Consider the following 15,933-nt stretch of genomic DNA (forward strand, 5'->3'; position numbering starts at 1 on the left):
CAGATGGCCTGAGTGTTCTGGGGCCCCAGGCCCTGCCAGGGTCAAGGGCAGAGAGAAATTCTTGTCTTAGCACATTTGTACCCCATTGCAATATCCTGGTTGGAAAGCTCTAGTTTGGGCATAACTTAAGAGAACCACCAGCTTCCTTGGCCTTTCATTCTTTTCCCTTAAGTCTTGGGCTCACAGACCACCCCTTCCTTCCCAGCACCCTCTTCTCATCTCTCGGTTTTCCTTCCCCTGCAGTCCATGGTGCTACTCCTCCACAGCCAGAGGCAGTACATCTTTGAGTTTGACAAGAACGACCGCCTCTCTTCTGTGACCATGCCCAACGTGGCCCGGCAGACGCTGGAGACCATCCGCTCAGTGGGTTACTACAGGAACATCTACCAGCCCCCCGAGGGCAACGCCTCAGTCATCCAGGACTTCACTGAGGACGGGCACCTCCTCCACACCTTCTACCTGGGCACCGGCCGCAGGGTGATATACAAGTATGGCAAGCTGTCCAAGCTAGCCGAGATGCTGTACGACACCACCAAGGTGAGCTTCACCTACGACGAGACTGCCGGCATGCTGAAGACCATCAACCTACAGAACGAGGGCTTCACCTGCACCATCCGCTACCGTCAAATCGGGCCCCTGATCGACCGCCAGATTTTTCGCTTCACCGAGGAAGGCATGGTCAACGCCCGCTTTGACTACAACTATGACAACAGCTTCCGGGTGACCAGCATGCAGGCCGTGATCAATGAGACCCCGCTGCCCATTGACCTCTATCGCTATGACGATGTGTCGGGCAAGACGGAGCAGTTCGGGAAATTTGGTGTCATCTACTATGACATTAACCAGATCATCACCACGGCGGTCATGACCCACACCAAGCACTTTGACGCATACGGCCGGATGAAGGAAGTGCAATACGAGATCTTCCGCTCGCTCATGTACTGGATGACCGTCCAGTATGATAACATGGGGCGAGTCGTTAAGAAGGAGCTGAAGGTGGGACCCTATGCCAACACCACCCGTTACTCCTATGAGTACGACGCCGACGGCCAGCTGCAGACGGTCTCCGTCAATGACAAACCACTCTGGCGATACAGCTATGACCTCAATGGGAATCTGCACTTACTGAGCCCGGGGAACAGTGCACGGCTCACCCCACTACGGTATGACCTCCGTGACCGCATCACCAGGCTGGGTGACGTGCAGTACAAGATGGACGAGGACGGTTTCCTGAGGCAGAGGGGCAGTGATGTCTTTGAGTACAACTCAGCGGGCCTGCTCACCAAGGCCTACAACCGGGGTGGTGGCTGGAGCGTCAGGTACCGTTACGATGGCCTGGGGCGGCGGGTGTCCAGCAAGAGCAGCCAGAGCCACCACCTGCAGTTCTTCTACGCAGACCTGACCAGTCCTACCAAGGTCACCCACCTGTACAACCACTCCAGCTCTGAGATCACATCCCTCTACTACGACCTGCAAGGACACCTCTTTGCCATGGAGCTGAGTGGCGGAGATGAGTTCTACATAGCCTGTGACAACATCGGGACCCCTCTTGCTGTCTTCAGTGGAACGGGCTTAATGATCAAGCAGATCCTGTACACGGCCTACGGGGAGATCTACATGGACACCAACCCCAACTTCCAGATCATCATTGGCTACCACGGTGGCCTCTATGATCCGCTCACCAAGCTCGTCCACATGGGCCGGCGAGATTACGACGTGCTGGCTGGTCGCTGGACTAGCCCAGACCACGAGTTGTGGAAGCAGCTTAGTAGCAGCAGTATCATGCCTTTTAATCTCTATATGTTTAAAAACAACAACCCGGTCAGTAACTCTCAGGACGTCAAGTGCTTCATGACAGGTGAGGACCAGGGCCTATTCAGAGGGCAGGAACCACTATCACTCTGGTCATCTGAAAAGACAGCCTTCCTTGAGAAAGCTGGTATGGGGTAATGGGAGATATTGACTTCCTTTTAGAGCAGCACTTTCCAAAGTATTTTTGAAGAAACACCAGTTCAGAGAAATGCTTTGGAAAAACTGGTTTTGGCATCAAATCAATTTGACAGGGCAACTACCGTTCTTAAACTTTCACGATACATTTCAGCTTATGAAAGGCTCTGAGAAGTCCTGTAGTAAGGAGAACTGTTTCATATATTTACCCACTACTTTTCCAACTTATTTGACCATGAAACCCTAATATTTCACTGGATGCATCCCCTGGAATGTACTTTGAGAGTTTCTGACCCAGAGATCAGGCTGGTTATGAGTCCCCGATAAGTTGAATGAAGGTATGACAAAAAAAAAAAAGAAAGAAAGAAAAGAAGGATTCAGTTCTCTTATTTGGGATGAGGTCATGGAAGATTCAGACTTTGGCAACAGACAGAACTAGGTGAAAGATCCATCATTTCTAAGCTATGACAGTCACAAAATTTATTTAACTTCCCCTGAATTCCAGTTTCCTGATCTATAAACTGAAGTTAGAATATCTACCCTGACTCTGGTAGGTTAAATATGCATATTGTAAATCCTAGAGCAACTACTAAAAGATAAAGCAGAGGCACAGCTTATCAGTCAATAGTGGAGATAAAATGAAGACTAAATTAATCATCCAAAGAGGGTAGGAAAAGACGGAGAAAAAGGAGCAAAGAACAGATGGACAAATAGGAAAAAAAAAAAAAAACTTACCTGATAGGATGGTCGCAGGGGTGAAATGAGATACATTTTATAACCTGCCTAGCACAGAGCCTGGTTCATGTTGGTTCTCTTTCCCTTACCATCTGATTTTAAAAGTGAAACCAACTTGAGTGTAAAATGCCCCATAGGTCACGCATGCTAGAAATGCCTCTAACAGCCTCCTTCCAGCAACAGCCGCTGCCAGGCCAGTCACAGAAGACCTCAGGAGTCAGAGCAGCTCTGGGGATTCAGGTCTGGATAAAACCAGCACCTTTTATAGAACAGAGTTCGTGGTGGACAAAAGTTGGGCATGACCACTTGCAAACGTGGTCATCTCCCCGTCTTTTGTCCTGTGACATAATCCTCCTGCCCCTAGTTTAAGGCAGCTTCCTTCATTCAACAAGGGCCCCCTCTGTGCAGCCACTGTTTTAGGCACTGGGGATAGAAAGATGATCCCCACCCTCCAGGAGTTCACCCCGCAAGAGAGGCCAGACAGACAACTGCTGTCCAGTGTGAGGGGCCCATGGCAGAGGCTTGCGCTGATGGCCTGTGAAACACAGGAGGCACGGCTGGTTCTACCCAGGGAGCAGCTGGCGCGCGAGGTCCGCTTACGAGTGGACATTCGCCAGGTAATGGGAAAAAAGGCGATCCAGATAGAGGGGACCGCACGTACAAAAGTATGGAGAGGGCAATGTGTACAGCCCCACGTGAGTGCCCCTTAGGGACATGGTGGCTTCCTGGCCCCCAAACTGGGGTGGCCCAGTCTGGACCTGTTTCTGCTGACAGAATTAGAGGAGTCTTCTTTCGGGGAAGAATTCCAGGTGGTCATGTCGAGAGCAAGAGTCTCAAGAGTGGGAAGGAAGAGAGGACACAGTGGTGAGCAGGTGCGATGAAAACACCCTTGGGGCCTATGGACGCACAGGAATATCTCAACAAGGTTTCACAGCGTTCACTGTACTCGGCTTGCTGCCAGCCCTAGAAAAACTGAAACGACTGAGAGGACATTGCTCTTACATCTGTCTGCATGAAGCACGCCCCCTGCCTCATCTTCCAATGAATTTCCTGTGAGATGCCTTGGCAGGTTACCGTAGCTGAGGAAAAAACCATTTAACTACTAAAAGCCAAGATACTACTAATTCTCACTAAACTTGACCATTTAGCTTCCACGTGGGCTACATGCAACCTCATTCACATCCAGCAACAACAACGATAAAAAGGCATCTCATCTTTTTTCCAAAAACAGGATAGGGTCTTAAGCCTATAATACTGGAGAGGCTTATGTCACATGACAACCCCTGAACCAACCAGCATGGCTGGGGAGATAGAATGCACTGATTGGCTTAGCCTAGGGTCACATGCTTCAATGCTAAGCCCTTAGGTGGAGTCAGCGTCCCTAAAAAATACATGGATACCGCAAAAAGAAAGAGAGAGAAGGCAGAATGGGACACTAGGAAGGCAACTTAAAAATGTCCACCACTGATCCTCTATACTTAACCCTCACTTGATGGGGACCACTGACCCCATTTACAAAGACGGAAAGTGAGGGTCAGAGAGGTAAAGTAACCCGCCCAGGAAGAGGTGGCAAGGCTGGGGTTAGAACTCTGCAGTGTCTGACTCCAAAATCCTCATTCTTAGAGATCTGAATTCCCTCTGTTAAGTGCAAAGCTGTATACGTGTGAAAGGGATTATTATTTTTCACCACTGTCCCAGGCAGCCACGCTGAAGTCTGGGACGAACGGATGAGTAAGAGCTTTTTAACTTGAGGGAAAATGTCTACCTCTGATGTCATAGGAAAGAAGAGTAAAATTCCCACCTCTTCAGAAAAGCACAGTAGAAAAAGCAGTGAATAAATCAATTTTCAGCATTTTTCCTAAAGGCATAATGAGAAAGTTTCCCACCTTCCATCACTTGTAATTAAGGCCCAGGCCTCTTTTCAGCCCCCTGGCTTCCTGGGAATTTGCAGTATTCCTGATAGAAGCTTTCCTTTGCAACTACAAATTCAGATGCAAGTTCTCAGCCTCAGGCACAATGGCTTTGTAGGGTTGTTCCCCCCCGCCCCCCCCCCCCCCCCCCCCCCCCCCCCCCGTTCTGTTTGTTTTAATTTCCCAAAGAACCATCTACCAAGATTCAGAGAATCAGAGATACTTAGAAACTCAGTGAGGAAAGGGACTTTGGAGAAAACTGGTCCAAGCACCTCACGCTACAGAAGAGGAAATGGAGTTCCAGGCACATGGAGGCTTGGGTTTGAGGAAACACAGTCAACCTTCTATGAGCCAGGAACCAAGCTGGACACTTTAAAATACATTAAATCCAATCATTTATGTAACAAAACAGAACAGTTCCTGCTCTATGTTGGCTGCCCCAAAGTGGTAACACTATTAGTATTCTTCTCCATGACTTGGTGAAAACCATTTCTCCCATGAATTTGCAGATAAGGAAACTGAACCTCAGAGAGGTTAAGGAAACTGTCTAAGATCACACAGTTTGCAAGTTGGGAGCCAGAGTTTGGACCTGGGTTTTGTCTTGCCTTACCATGTTCTTTCCCTTATATGATCTTTCTAGAAGTAGAATCTGGGTTTCCAGCTTCCTTTTCTACACTCCTCCACATCAGAACCTCCAGCCTTCACACCCAAGAGAGGGGCTCTGGAACATCGAAGAAACAAAAACCAAAAAAAAAAAAAAAAAAAGAAAAAGGCAAACTTGAGGTTCTTGAATGGAAAGGCAATGTGGGATGAAGTTGATGACCCCCGAATGGCACTCCCATCACTGGGATGAACTCAATTCCACCAATGCCTGGGCCCTAAGAACCTCCCTGACCAGGGATCTGTCTGCTTTGGAAAAAGCCTAAAGCAGGCCTGAATGCCCACCACCCAGAGTTGCTGGCTCAGACACTTAATTCCAAATCCTGCCTTCTCCTGACTTTGCATTTGAGTCTCTAGTCAACAACTGCTTTGGCATCTTCAGCTGCCCCTTCGCAAGGAAGGCTGAGCCATGCGGGGACACGGGCTGTCTGTCTGTCTCCTGTAGACCCCAAATCACCTCCCACCTGCCATCCCAGGCTCTTCCTTCTCCAGCCGCCATTGTCCTTTCTGGTTCTCTCTCTGCCTTGCTAAACTGCTGTCCGGTTACCCGAACGCTCCCAATACTCACCTCCCCTCTCCAGGCCTTGCCTTATACAATGGCCTTTGCGTTCATCTCCATCAAAGCCTGACAAATTTGCACAGCTTTCACTGCCTGGCTTCAAGGCAACCTTCTTCATGAAGACTTGTCAGTCTGTGGAACTGAAAGACTTCTTGCCCTCCTCTAGGTGTTTTTCCTGTGTCAAGGTTATCCGTGTCCATGTCTCAGCTCCCCTTCAGGGTCCTGTGTGTGCAAGCTGAGGATCTGTGACACCAGAGCTGGTCACATAAAAGAACACTCGGCAACGGAGGGCCAAGTAACTGATGACACACTTTCCACCCTCTTTCTTTTCCTGAAGTCTTGGCTTCCTGATTCCACTCTTCAGTGAGCCGGTTGCTCATGACAACATCCCACCTTTCCCTCTACCTAGTATTTTATAATTAGTAACCCCCCAGGAATATCATAAAAACCAGTAAATCCAATGCCTATGGGGCTAGATCCTCAAGCCCAATATAAGACTGGAAAATGAAGGCACAAGGAGCTTAAGTGACTTTCTTAGGCTCCCAGAGTAAATAAAGGCAGGATCAAGGGGGAAAAAACTCTTCCATCTTTGGTCAGGCCACCTCCATGCCCAGTGCACTTTAGCCCTGCGGCTCTAATCTCTTCAAAAAGGAGAAAGGAGGGAGAGTTTGCTTCTTCAGTGAATTTTCTCTTTGAAAGTCATTCATTAAAACCTTCCCTTTGGGGCTTCCCTGGTGGCGCAGTGGTTAGGAGTCCGCCTACCGATGCAGGAGACACGGGTTCGTGCCCCGGTCTGGGAAGATACCACATGCCGCGGAGCGGCTGGGCCCGTGAGCCATGGCCGCTGAGCCTGCGCATCCGGAGCCTGTGCTCCGCAACGGGAGAGGCCACAGCAGTGAGAGGCCCGCGTACCGCAAAAAAAAAAAAAAAATCTTTCCTTTGGGGTTGGTTGTCGTCTGTGTCTCCTGGTTGGTGTTGTGGCTGGACGTGGAGGGAGTGTTCATCCATCGACAGCTGCCCATGGCTACAGAAGCTGAAGGTCCTCGGGTAGAGTGACAGTAGTAAGAGGAAGTCCTGGAAACCTAGGTTCTACTTTGGTGACAATCTCTCTCAGATACATCCCTAGGAGGGGACACTGGGTCCCAAGAGCATGTTCATCTCTCATGCCGTGAAACAGTTTCCACCATGCTTGTTGACTCTCCTCCCCAGCAGCTCTCCGTGTCCTCACCCCGCCCCACTGCAGCCTAACTCTAGGCTGCTTTCTTGGGATGTGTCACTCTGAGGTCCACTGACTCCGTGGGGCCTGTTTCCTGCTTCTCTCCCACCCAGATGTCAACAGCTGGCTCCTCACCTTCGAATTCCAGCTTCACAAACGTGATTCCCGGCTATGCCAAGCCAGACATGATGCCATGGAACCATCCTACACGAGCTCATCCACACACAGATGAAGACTCAGGAGTGGGACAACAGCAAGGTAATTCACACACATGGCTGCCCACCCCTCAAGCCGTCCAGACATTACAGGAATGGGGCCCCACCCAGCTTTTCAGGAACGCCTAGGCCAGTGATAGAAACCAATGTGGTACGTCCACTGTGCCTGCCAGAAACAGTTCAGCAGATACTTAGTACCCTGCCACTCGGCAGGTCACTGTGGACCCAGCTGTAACAGCACGTAGGCCCTCACAAGCCAAATTAAGGAGTTTTGTACGTTACACTGGAGTTTGGAGTTCCACAACAAAAAAAAATGAGCCTTTGTCCCAAAAGTACAAAGAGGGAAGGTGTGTTCGAAATACAAATGTGACATTTTCTGAGCACCTCAGCGCACCTGGCCTATTCTACATAAATTAACACACAAATATCCCTTGGTATCGTGTTCTCCATTTTACAGATTTCATGCTTGAGGCTTTCGAATGCCACACAGCAAGGATGAGTAGAGCAGGATTCAAACCCAGATCTGTCTGTAGGTGCTCAAAAAAATGTTACTTTCCCCTGTCTTCCATTTATGACCCAATTTCAAAGACTCATAGAATTTTATGGCTATAAAGATCCTTCAAAACAGTTTCATTCCACCCTCTCACTTCAGACATCCATTTGCTCATTTCTTCTCACTGCCCCCCTCTTTCATAAGATCTGTGCTGGGAGCTGGCTCTTCCAGGCCCCAGGCCCGGGAGCCAGTGAAGGCAGGAAAGAATCAGGCAGAGACCAGGCCTTCCAGGGGATCCCTGACCAGGGGGACAAGAGACTGAGGAGGAAATCAGAGTTGCCAGATGGCATACTACTGCGATCAGAAACTTACACATCCACATCTCTTACTCCAGTCGGATTCCATCAGGCCTCAGCCTAGCTGTTTCCTTCCCCTGACCTCTGGAGAACGTGATTCTGCCCCTCTGTGCTCCGGTGGCACCTATAGCTTCCTCTTGCTAAGCACCCACAACACTATATTTTCATTCCTGTTTTCTTCCCTGTATCTCCACTAGACCCTAAGCCCCAAGAGGGCAAGTACTGGGTCTTATTTGGTACCCAGCATACCACCTCGCACATAGTAGGTGCATGGGAGACTTTTGTTGAATGAACAAATGGTTGAAAGAAGTAAACAACCCCGTGAGTTCGGCCTTTTTCCCCATTTTACAGATAAGACCAGAGTTGAGAGAAACTTGTCCAAGGTGAGCTGGAAAGGCGATGAGAACCCAAGTCTGTCTGGTCACGAAGCCCATCCTCTCTCTGCAGCCCTAGCCCCACCCCCTGCCCCTCTCCAATCCCCGCCATCCATCCCTCCAGGTACTGCCCAGCTGCCCACAGCGCTGACTGTTTTCCCAGGGCCGCTTCCAGCCACTCAGCTGCACCCCCTACCTCCAGACTCCCTTCTCCACGCCCTCCCAGAGCCACAGTCTCTGACGGTTTGCCAGCCTTGCCTGTCAGTGAATTATTGATTTCTGCCCTTGGCAAGCATTGGAGATCTTTGTTGTTTAGCACTCCAGCTTCCGTGAAACTCTAGGAAATAATTGTTCACAGACAGGGTTCTATTAATTATAAAGAGGACTGAATTTCAGTGAGAAACCGCTGGGCCTTTTTCTAAAGCCATTTCTCTAAGTTGCTGATAAGGCCCTGGGGCCTGCCTGAACGTGGCTTCCAACCTGTCCCGCAAAGCAGCCAAGAGCGGGGGCACTTGAGGAGCCCCCAGGAAGCACTGTGGGGACAGAGGCCCTCCTTGAAAATCATTTCTAAACATGGCAGAGAGCAACACAGCAGGCTAAGAGGGTTTATGTAAGTCACTACTTTTCATCGTACTAAGCCTTCTTGTCAAGAGTGCATTCCTCGCCATTCCTGCATCTAACATCATCCCCTCATCCTCCAAGTCCCAACTCCAGCGTGAGCCTGTCCTTGAACCCCATCTCCTTCACCTTGCTTCTCCGCCTCCAGGCTGAGACACCCTGAGCCGTGATCGCTCCTCCCGACTCCAGCAGCCCTTGAACTGAGCCTCTAGGATCAGACAGACCAGGGTTTGAATGTTGGTTTGAATACTTACTAGTCTGTATGACTGCGGGCCAGTTACAACCTCTTTGAGCCTTAGCTTCCTTAGGTGTAAAACCAGAGCAATAACAGTCCCTGCTGTATAAAGTTATTGTGAAGATCCAGCGAGATAATGAGTGTGAACTATTCGGCTCAAAGGCCACGACATGTTGGCTACAGCTGTTCCTGTCGCTCCTCTTAGACCACCGCTCATCACCTTTGATTGTAGTTATTTGTTGCCACATCTGTCTTTCCCCACTAAACGGGGAGTTCTTCAAGGGCAGGGACGATGTCTGATTCGTTGTTGTATCTTCCGTGCCGAGAAGGGGATTGGGCACAGAGTAGATGCTCCCTGAACAGCTTCTGAATGGGAGGAAGGGTGAATAGATGGATGAAGGGAGGGCTGGGTGTCCTAGTGGTCAGCAGTAGAGCTAGATGCTACAGGTTAATACATTTGTATAGGTTTGACTTTTAGTCACGTAAGCTGGTTCTCCAGGCCGTTGGAGGTTTTTCCCCATTTATCTCACTGTCTCTCTCTCCCCCCACCATCAGTCTGTTCTCGGGGTACAGTGTGAAGTGCAGAAGCAGCTCAAGGCCTTCGTCACCCTGGAACGTTTCGATCAGCTCTACGGCTCCACAATCACCAGCTGCCAGCAGGCCCCAGAGACAAAGAAGTTTGCATCCAGTGGCTCAGTCTTTGGCAAAGGGGTCAAGTTCGCCTTGAAGGATGGCCGAGTGACCACAGACATCATCAGCGTGGCCAACGAGGACGGGCGGAGGGTTGCTGCCATCTTGAACAACGCCCACTACCTAGAGAACATGCACTTCACCATTGACGGAGTGGACACCCACTACTTCGTGAAAGCAGGACCTTCGGAAGGCGACCTGGCCATCCTGGGCCTCAGCGGGGGGCGGAGAACCCTGGAGAACGGGGTCAACGTCACCGTGTCCCAGATCAACACGGTGCTCAGTGGCAGGACTAGACGGTACACAGACATCCAGCTCCAGTACGGGGCACTGTGCTTGAACACTCGCTACGGGACCACACCGGATGAGGAGAAGGCACGGGTGCTGGAGCTGGCCCGGCAGAGAGCCGTGCGCCAGGCCTGGGCCCGCGAGCAGCAGCGACTCCGGGAAGGGGAGGAAGGCCTGCGGGCCTGGACAGAGGGCGAGAAGCAGCAGGCGCTGAGCACGGGGCGGGTTCAAGGCTACGACGGCTTCTTCGTGATCTCGGTCGAGCAGTACCCGGAACTGTCAGACAGCGCCAGCAACATCCACTTCATGAGACAGAGTGAGATGGGCCGGAGGTGACAGAGAGGACCGTGGCCGGGACTTCTTGCCAAAGACAGCTACTCTTTTGTGGCCGCATCCCTGACTGTGTTGTACTTAAAAAAAAAAAAAAGAATCCTTTTTTTAACAAGTGCAGAAAGCAAGCGAACAAAAAAGATACTGGTTGCAGTGTAATTCATGCAACATCCTTTTTTTTTTAAGAAAAGAAAAACACAAATTTGGCCTTCACACCTTTTTTTGCAAAGAACGGAAGGTATTTTTTTTCCATAGTGTGATCACAATGAAAACTTCCTTGTCTTTTGTTCCCTTTTCCTTGAGGAGTTTTCCTTGTTGTTTGGGGTACATTTCTCCTCACTGAGATGCATCTCCTGGGGTGTGTCCTTGTCTGTCCCCGGGTACCCAGTGTGATGTGAGACACAAGTGTCTGTGCTAACTTGTCCCATGTGCAACTTTCTCTTCCATGGGGGTCGGGCAGGAGGGAAGGGTGCAGTGGAGAGTAATGGGCCGGTAGCAAATTTCCAAGGGGGCCTGGAAGGAGGGTCCGCAGGACCTGAGGATCTTTGGCTAAGCTCCCGCAGACAAGTGGTGGCTTTTTTACACACTGTGTTCCATGCCTCCAGAGGACCATGGATGGTTCCATCTTCTCTGGGGGATTTCATGATCTCACAGCACCTTTTTCAAGCTGCCCCAAACTCCTGTCCAAGCTTTATATTTTGATGCGAAATGAAACCCCCCAACCCCTTTTGCAAATCTTGTGTAGTTGTCAGTGCCACCTCCATGCTGGGATGGAGAAAGTGTCTCCCAGGTCCTTTCCCCAGTCTGGTGACAGCATCCTGGGGCTTAGAGCCCAAGCCTCCCCAAGAGGCAGAGGCATCCAGGGGATCTGTGGTTGGTTGGTCCTCCCATGATGTTCCTTATTCATCTCTTTCTCTCTCCCGAAGTCAGACGTGAGAAGCAGCACCGCACAGCAAGCCCTCAGGGTGGGCACCACGTCCAGAAGGGAAGGTCACCCACGGCAAAAGAACGGCAGTGGTGGCGAGGGTACCAGCCCGCCTTCCTAGGTGAAGCCCTCTCCCCATGACTTTGGGTAGCTTCCCTCCACTGCTCAGCTGCCACCACTGAGAAACAGGAGTGTGGAGAGAGGTGCTTGGTGGCCTTTGATCGTGGAAAGAGGCTTAAGAGAAAGTCAGCCAGAGAGAGGAAAGCATGAGTCAAGCATCCTTCTAACAAGCTCCTGAAGGCTCCTCTGCCTCTCGTGTATTGGGCTAATTGCAGAGCTGGGATGCAGCTGGATAGGCTTTCAGGAAATTCCTTCTGTGAAGTTCTTCTAAAACAGCTTCCCCTCTAGAGGAGCCCAACTGGGGTTTTAAAGCAAGACTAAGGAGAAAGGAGGAAAGAGATAATTTGGTGTGGCCTGGCAGCATCAAACTACCCCACCAGGATGGGGGGCGGTTCCTGAGGCTGGTGCCTATGGATCCAGAAGACCGGGCTGCAGTTGTCCCTGTGAAGACCTACGCCTGTGGTCATCGGGCAGAAGTTTAAGTCCTTTCGGGAGTGAGTACATCCCACACCTGGAGGGCATGCCCAGGGAGAGGCAGCCGCCAGTGGGCCGGGGGAAGCACTGAGAGTAGGGGAGAGCTAGGAGCTCCTTTCTCCTGTTTTATCTGCCTAATTACCACTGTCATTACCTCTCACAGGAGGCTCTGGGAGACCAGGAGGGGAAGCCAAATGCTTCCTTTTAAGCTGGGCTTCTTAGAAAGTGGGACTTTTATGGGTTACATTTTACATTGAGTGTGGAAAATGAATTCTGAGTCTGAGCTCCTTCCCGTGGAAACCTTGTTGGACTGACAAGCTCATGGCACCTTTATAGCCTTACTCACAGAGTCTTCAGAATATTCCATGAGTTAATGAAACCAAAAAGGTCTCTTGCTGCATGAGAATCGGAGCAGCACGGAGGTCGGGGTCTGCCTAGCAGAGGGAGGCACCCAGAGCTTCTCGGGAGAGGAGGTTTTGCCTTACGTCATCCCACTGGGATGAGAGGATGTGTTTCGCTAAGTGCTCTTCCTGTTTCCAAAAAAAGTGACACTGCTGCTACAGTGTCTTGGACTATTTGCCCACTCCTCCCAGAGCTCCGCTGAGTCAGATGCAGTGCTCCCGGGCCCACTGTGCAAGGCGGGAGCTGGTGGCGGGTCCCATCCGGCAGGATCGTTCTTGGACGGGATGGAAAATAGTTTGGCCTGAAGAACACAAGTGTTTTTTTTGTTTTTAAACCAAAATAGACTTATGCCTCTCAAATGTACTCTTGATACAAGGAGCCCTTGAGCAATGGGACCCTGCCCCTTGACCTAGATGATCAGTTCCATGCTGGCTTCCTGACATCAGCCAAGACCTGCTGGGGACATCGACTTGGAGGTCAGAGACAGCATGAGGGCCGAATGAACCATCTCCCCACACCTCCCCAACCCTCTGACTCTCCACCCCTCACCCCCACCAAAGTAATAGCGTGGACTCTTAAAGATCAAAATCACAGAGAATAACTGAGCATTCCTTTCCTTTAAACGAATGATGTTATATTTTTTCTGGGCTACATACCACCAAGGAGGCATAGCTTCTGTATGGGGAGAAGATGATGCATCCCCAGGCTTTAGAGAGGACCTCAGGAGTGGGGCCGGCAGCATCAAGCACCTCAGTTTCACACTGGTGCTGTTGCTGTTGGAGGTGGTGCTGTTGCTGTTGGAGGTGGTGCTGTTGCTGTTGGAGGTGGTGCTGTTGCTATTGGAGGTGGTGCTTCTGGCCTCGGCCCTTCTGAGTTGGTTTCCATTTGGGCTGGCAGGTGACTCACTGCCTGCACTCTCCGTCTGTCCTCCTGCTGAGACCAGCAGTGCCAATCGCACCACAAGAGTGAGTCTGAAGGCATAAGCTGGAGTTCCCTGTGCCTGCTCAGAGGCCTCCAGGCAGCAAATCCCATCCTTGACGGCACCTGCCCTTTTGGCATTAACCAACCAAAACGTGTGCATTAGAATTACCAGCCCTCCCTCACTGGCCCAGGTTCATTCTGCAGGATGTCAGCTTCTGACCCTAGAAAAAAGGTTTATTTTGGAAGAGCTCCTGCCTTCTCCCGTATCCTCCGCGGCTGCCATCACCTCCTCATCCACAGCCCCTCTGTCATCACCTTAAATAGGACTTCAGTCATTCCCCAACTTTGCTTTTTATAGGATGAGATTTCCTTTTTATCCACCCTCCAGGCAGACATCACTGGAGGGCAGAGCTATGACAACTGGAGGAAGGGAAAGGAACTCCACGGTCAATTACCCCTGATGCTTGTCTCTTAGAACTGTCGGCTGAGAATTAACCCAAGGAACAGACTAGTGCCTGATTTCTACCTAGGGATGGAGGATTTGAAACAATTGCTAAGAAACTGACCAGAGGTTGAAAATGGCCAGAGGGCGTGATTTTAAAGAATGAGGTGGGGCTGGGAGCAGAAGGTGATGTAGGCAAGGAAGGGGAATAAAACTGGGCAGTGTTTTTATAGGCACCTAACAAGGAATCAGATTTGTTTAAAAACAAGAAAAAGAGAATAAAGGACCTTTTTAGCTGTGACTTTTAAGTACCGCCTTATAGGTGGCGGGGGGTTTCCAATATGCAAAGATGAGATTTCCATGTGAAATCTTAGAATAGTTTCACATCTGCAGCCTGGTATTTGCAGTTGCCACGAGGTGAGGACCGTGAGGCTGAGCTTGGTGCCCAAGAGGAAGGAGTCTGCCGGGCCTCAGTGAGGTCTCGGGTTTGGGGGTTTGTTCCCCTGGTGCTTGAAGTCGAATCTATCCTCCATTCCTCACAGCAGCCACTAAGCCCCGGCCGTGGCTTCTGGTCCTGAGCTGGGGCCTGCCTCCCGAGGGGTCTTGGAAAGCACCCAGTCTCTTTTTTCCCTTGGGATCCTCATTGGGATTAAAAGCCCTTTATTTAAGGTTCAGAATTCCCAGGTAGTTTATACACTTGTCTGTATTTTACTGGACAGGAGGGCATTAAAGAAAGAACTCTGTAGTTCAAGGCCCTTTCATTTTACCTTCAAATAACAGCAAACTCCTTTTAAAGACTCATTGCTCAGGTGATAGAAACTTTCTCCTCTCCAACCTTTCCATTCTCAGAAACCAGCCTTGGGTACGTGACCGCCCCAGAAAGCAGGCCGATGTTGGGTTTCTTACCCCCTCTGGAATGCCAAAGGCATGATACTGGGCGACCTCCTGGTCCCGAAGAAAATGTGTTTGATTCTGAGGGCAAACTGCCAACGGAGAACCAACTTTCGGGCAGGCTCAGCTATCCTGGCAGGAGCTGAGTCACAGATGTTTGCTGGTGCCTGGTAGCCCTAGATTCACCCAACACCAGAATCCCACTTTTCTAAACCTGCCTGTTGTTCTTGAAGACTTCTGAACCCACGGCTTCAGCAAAAGGACTCTCTCAAGCTGCCTCTGGACGACCAACACTGGAGACTCTGGCCTTACCATGTGGAAATAGTTTTCCTGAAGTCTGGAACTAATTTTGAGAAGTTTTTTTCTCAACATTTTTGTGTTTCTAACACTGTATTCTTGACTGTGTAAATACAACAAGGCTGTAAATAAATGCAGATGTAGGTACCTTCTAGAAAAGAAGAAAAAGGCATAAAAACAAAACTAGAAGTGATCCCGTGTAGCCTTCGTTGACAAATAAAAGAATATTTTGTGTTTAAAGCTGTCTGGTGGCCTTTCTTTGGAGTAGTGATTGCTTGAGCCGGTCCTCTGAGTTTGCGCTACTAGAAGCTCCTGTTCTCAGGAGGACCTCCAAAGCTCTGGTGCTTGGCCCCAAAGTCCCTCTTAAGCCCTCCAGGTGACAGCTGTCATGGAGAGGCATTTCCAAAGGACACAAAGACCCTGGGGCTTAACCTCACGAATGTCAAAGCACCTCTGACATCAGCTATGCCACACTGCTCCCCCGGGCCACATTGCAGCTGCTGTCCTTACTGGCCTCAGGGACAGACTCCAAGGGGTGGGACAGCTCGACACTGCCCTAAGAGCCTGTGCTCTGCCACTGGGCACAGAATTGTCCACTACGTCACCCGTCACTGCATTCCACATGGGGTGTCACTGGTTGCGCTTTCAAAAATAACGCATATTCATCATACAAATTATTATAACCACATAATACAACTTGGAAAAAAAGGAAGAAAATTCCTTTAGCATTGTTTCTGTTTTTTTGTTTTTGTTTTTTGCTCTGTGTGTTCTTAACCTAAGGTAATTGAAAAAAAATCTAAGGTAGTCGCAGCATACAGGTAATTTTTCAGCCTGC

The 15,933-nt window shown here is 50.1% G+C and overlaps 1 protein-coding gene across 1 annotated transcript in view; it reads left to right on the forward strand.

Moving 5' to 3' along the window:
- TENM4 (teneurin transmembrane protein 4) overlaps nucleotides 1-15,338 on the forward strand; it is a 390,999-nt gene extending 375,661 nt beyond the window's left edge. The window contains 4 exon segments of the mRNA XM_032640774.1: nucleotides 244-1,858; nucleotides 7,141-7,235; nucleotides 7,238-7,285; nucleotides 9,874-15,338. Of these exon segments, the coding sequence (XP_032496665.1) occupies nucleotides 244-1,858; nucleotides 7,141-7,235; nucleotides 7,238-7,285; nucleotides 9,874-10,632 (2,517 nt within the window). The 3' untranslated portion in view covers nucleotides 10,633-15,338.
- The last annotated feature ends 595 nt before the right edge of the window (nucleotides 15,339-15,933 follow it).

Source organism: Phocoena sinus, chromosome 8 (assembly GCF_008692025.1).
Source record: "Phocoena sinus isolate mPhoSin1 chromosome 8, mPhoSin1.pri, whole genome shotgun sequence".
Classification (NCBI taxonomy): domain Eukaryota; kingdom Metazoa; phylum Chordata; class Mammalia; order Artiodactyla; family Phocoenidae; genus Phocoena; species Phocoena sinus.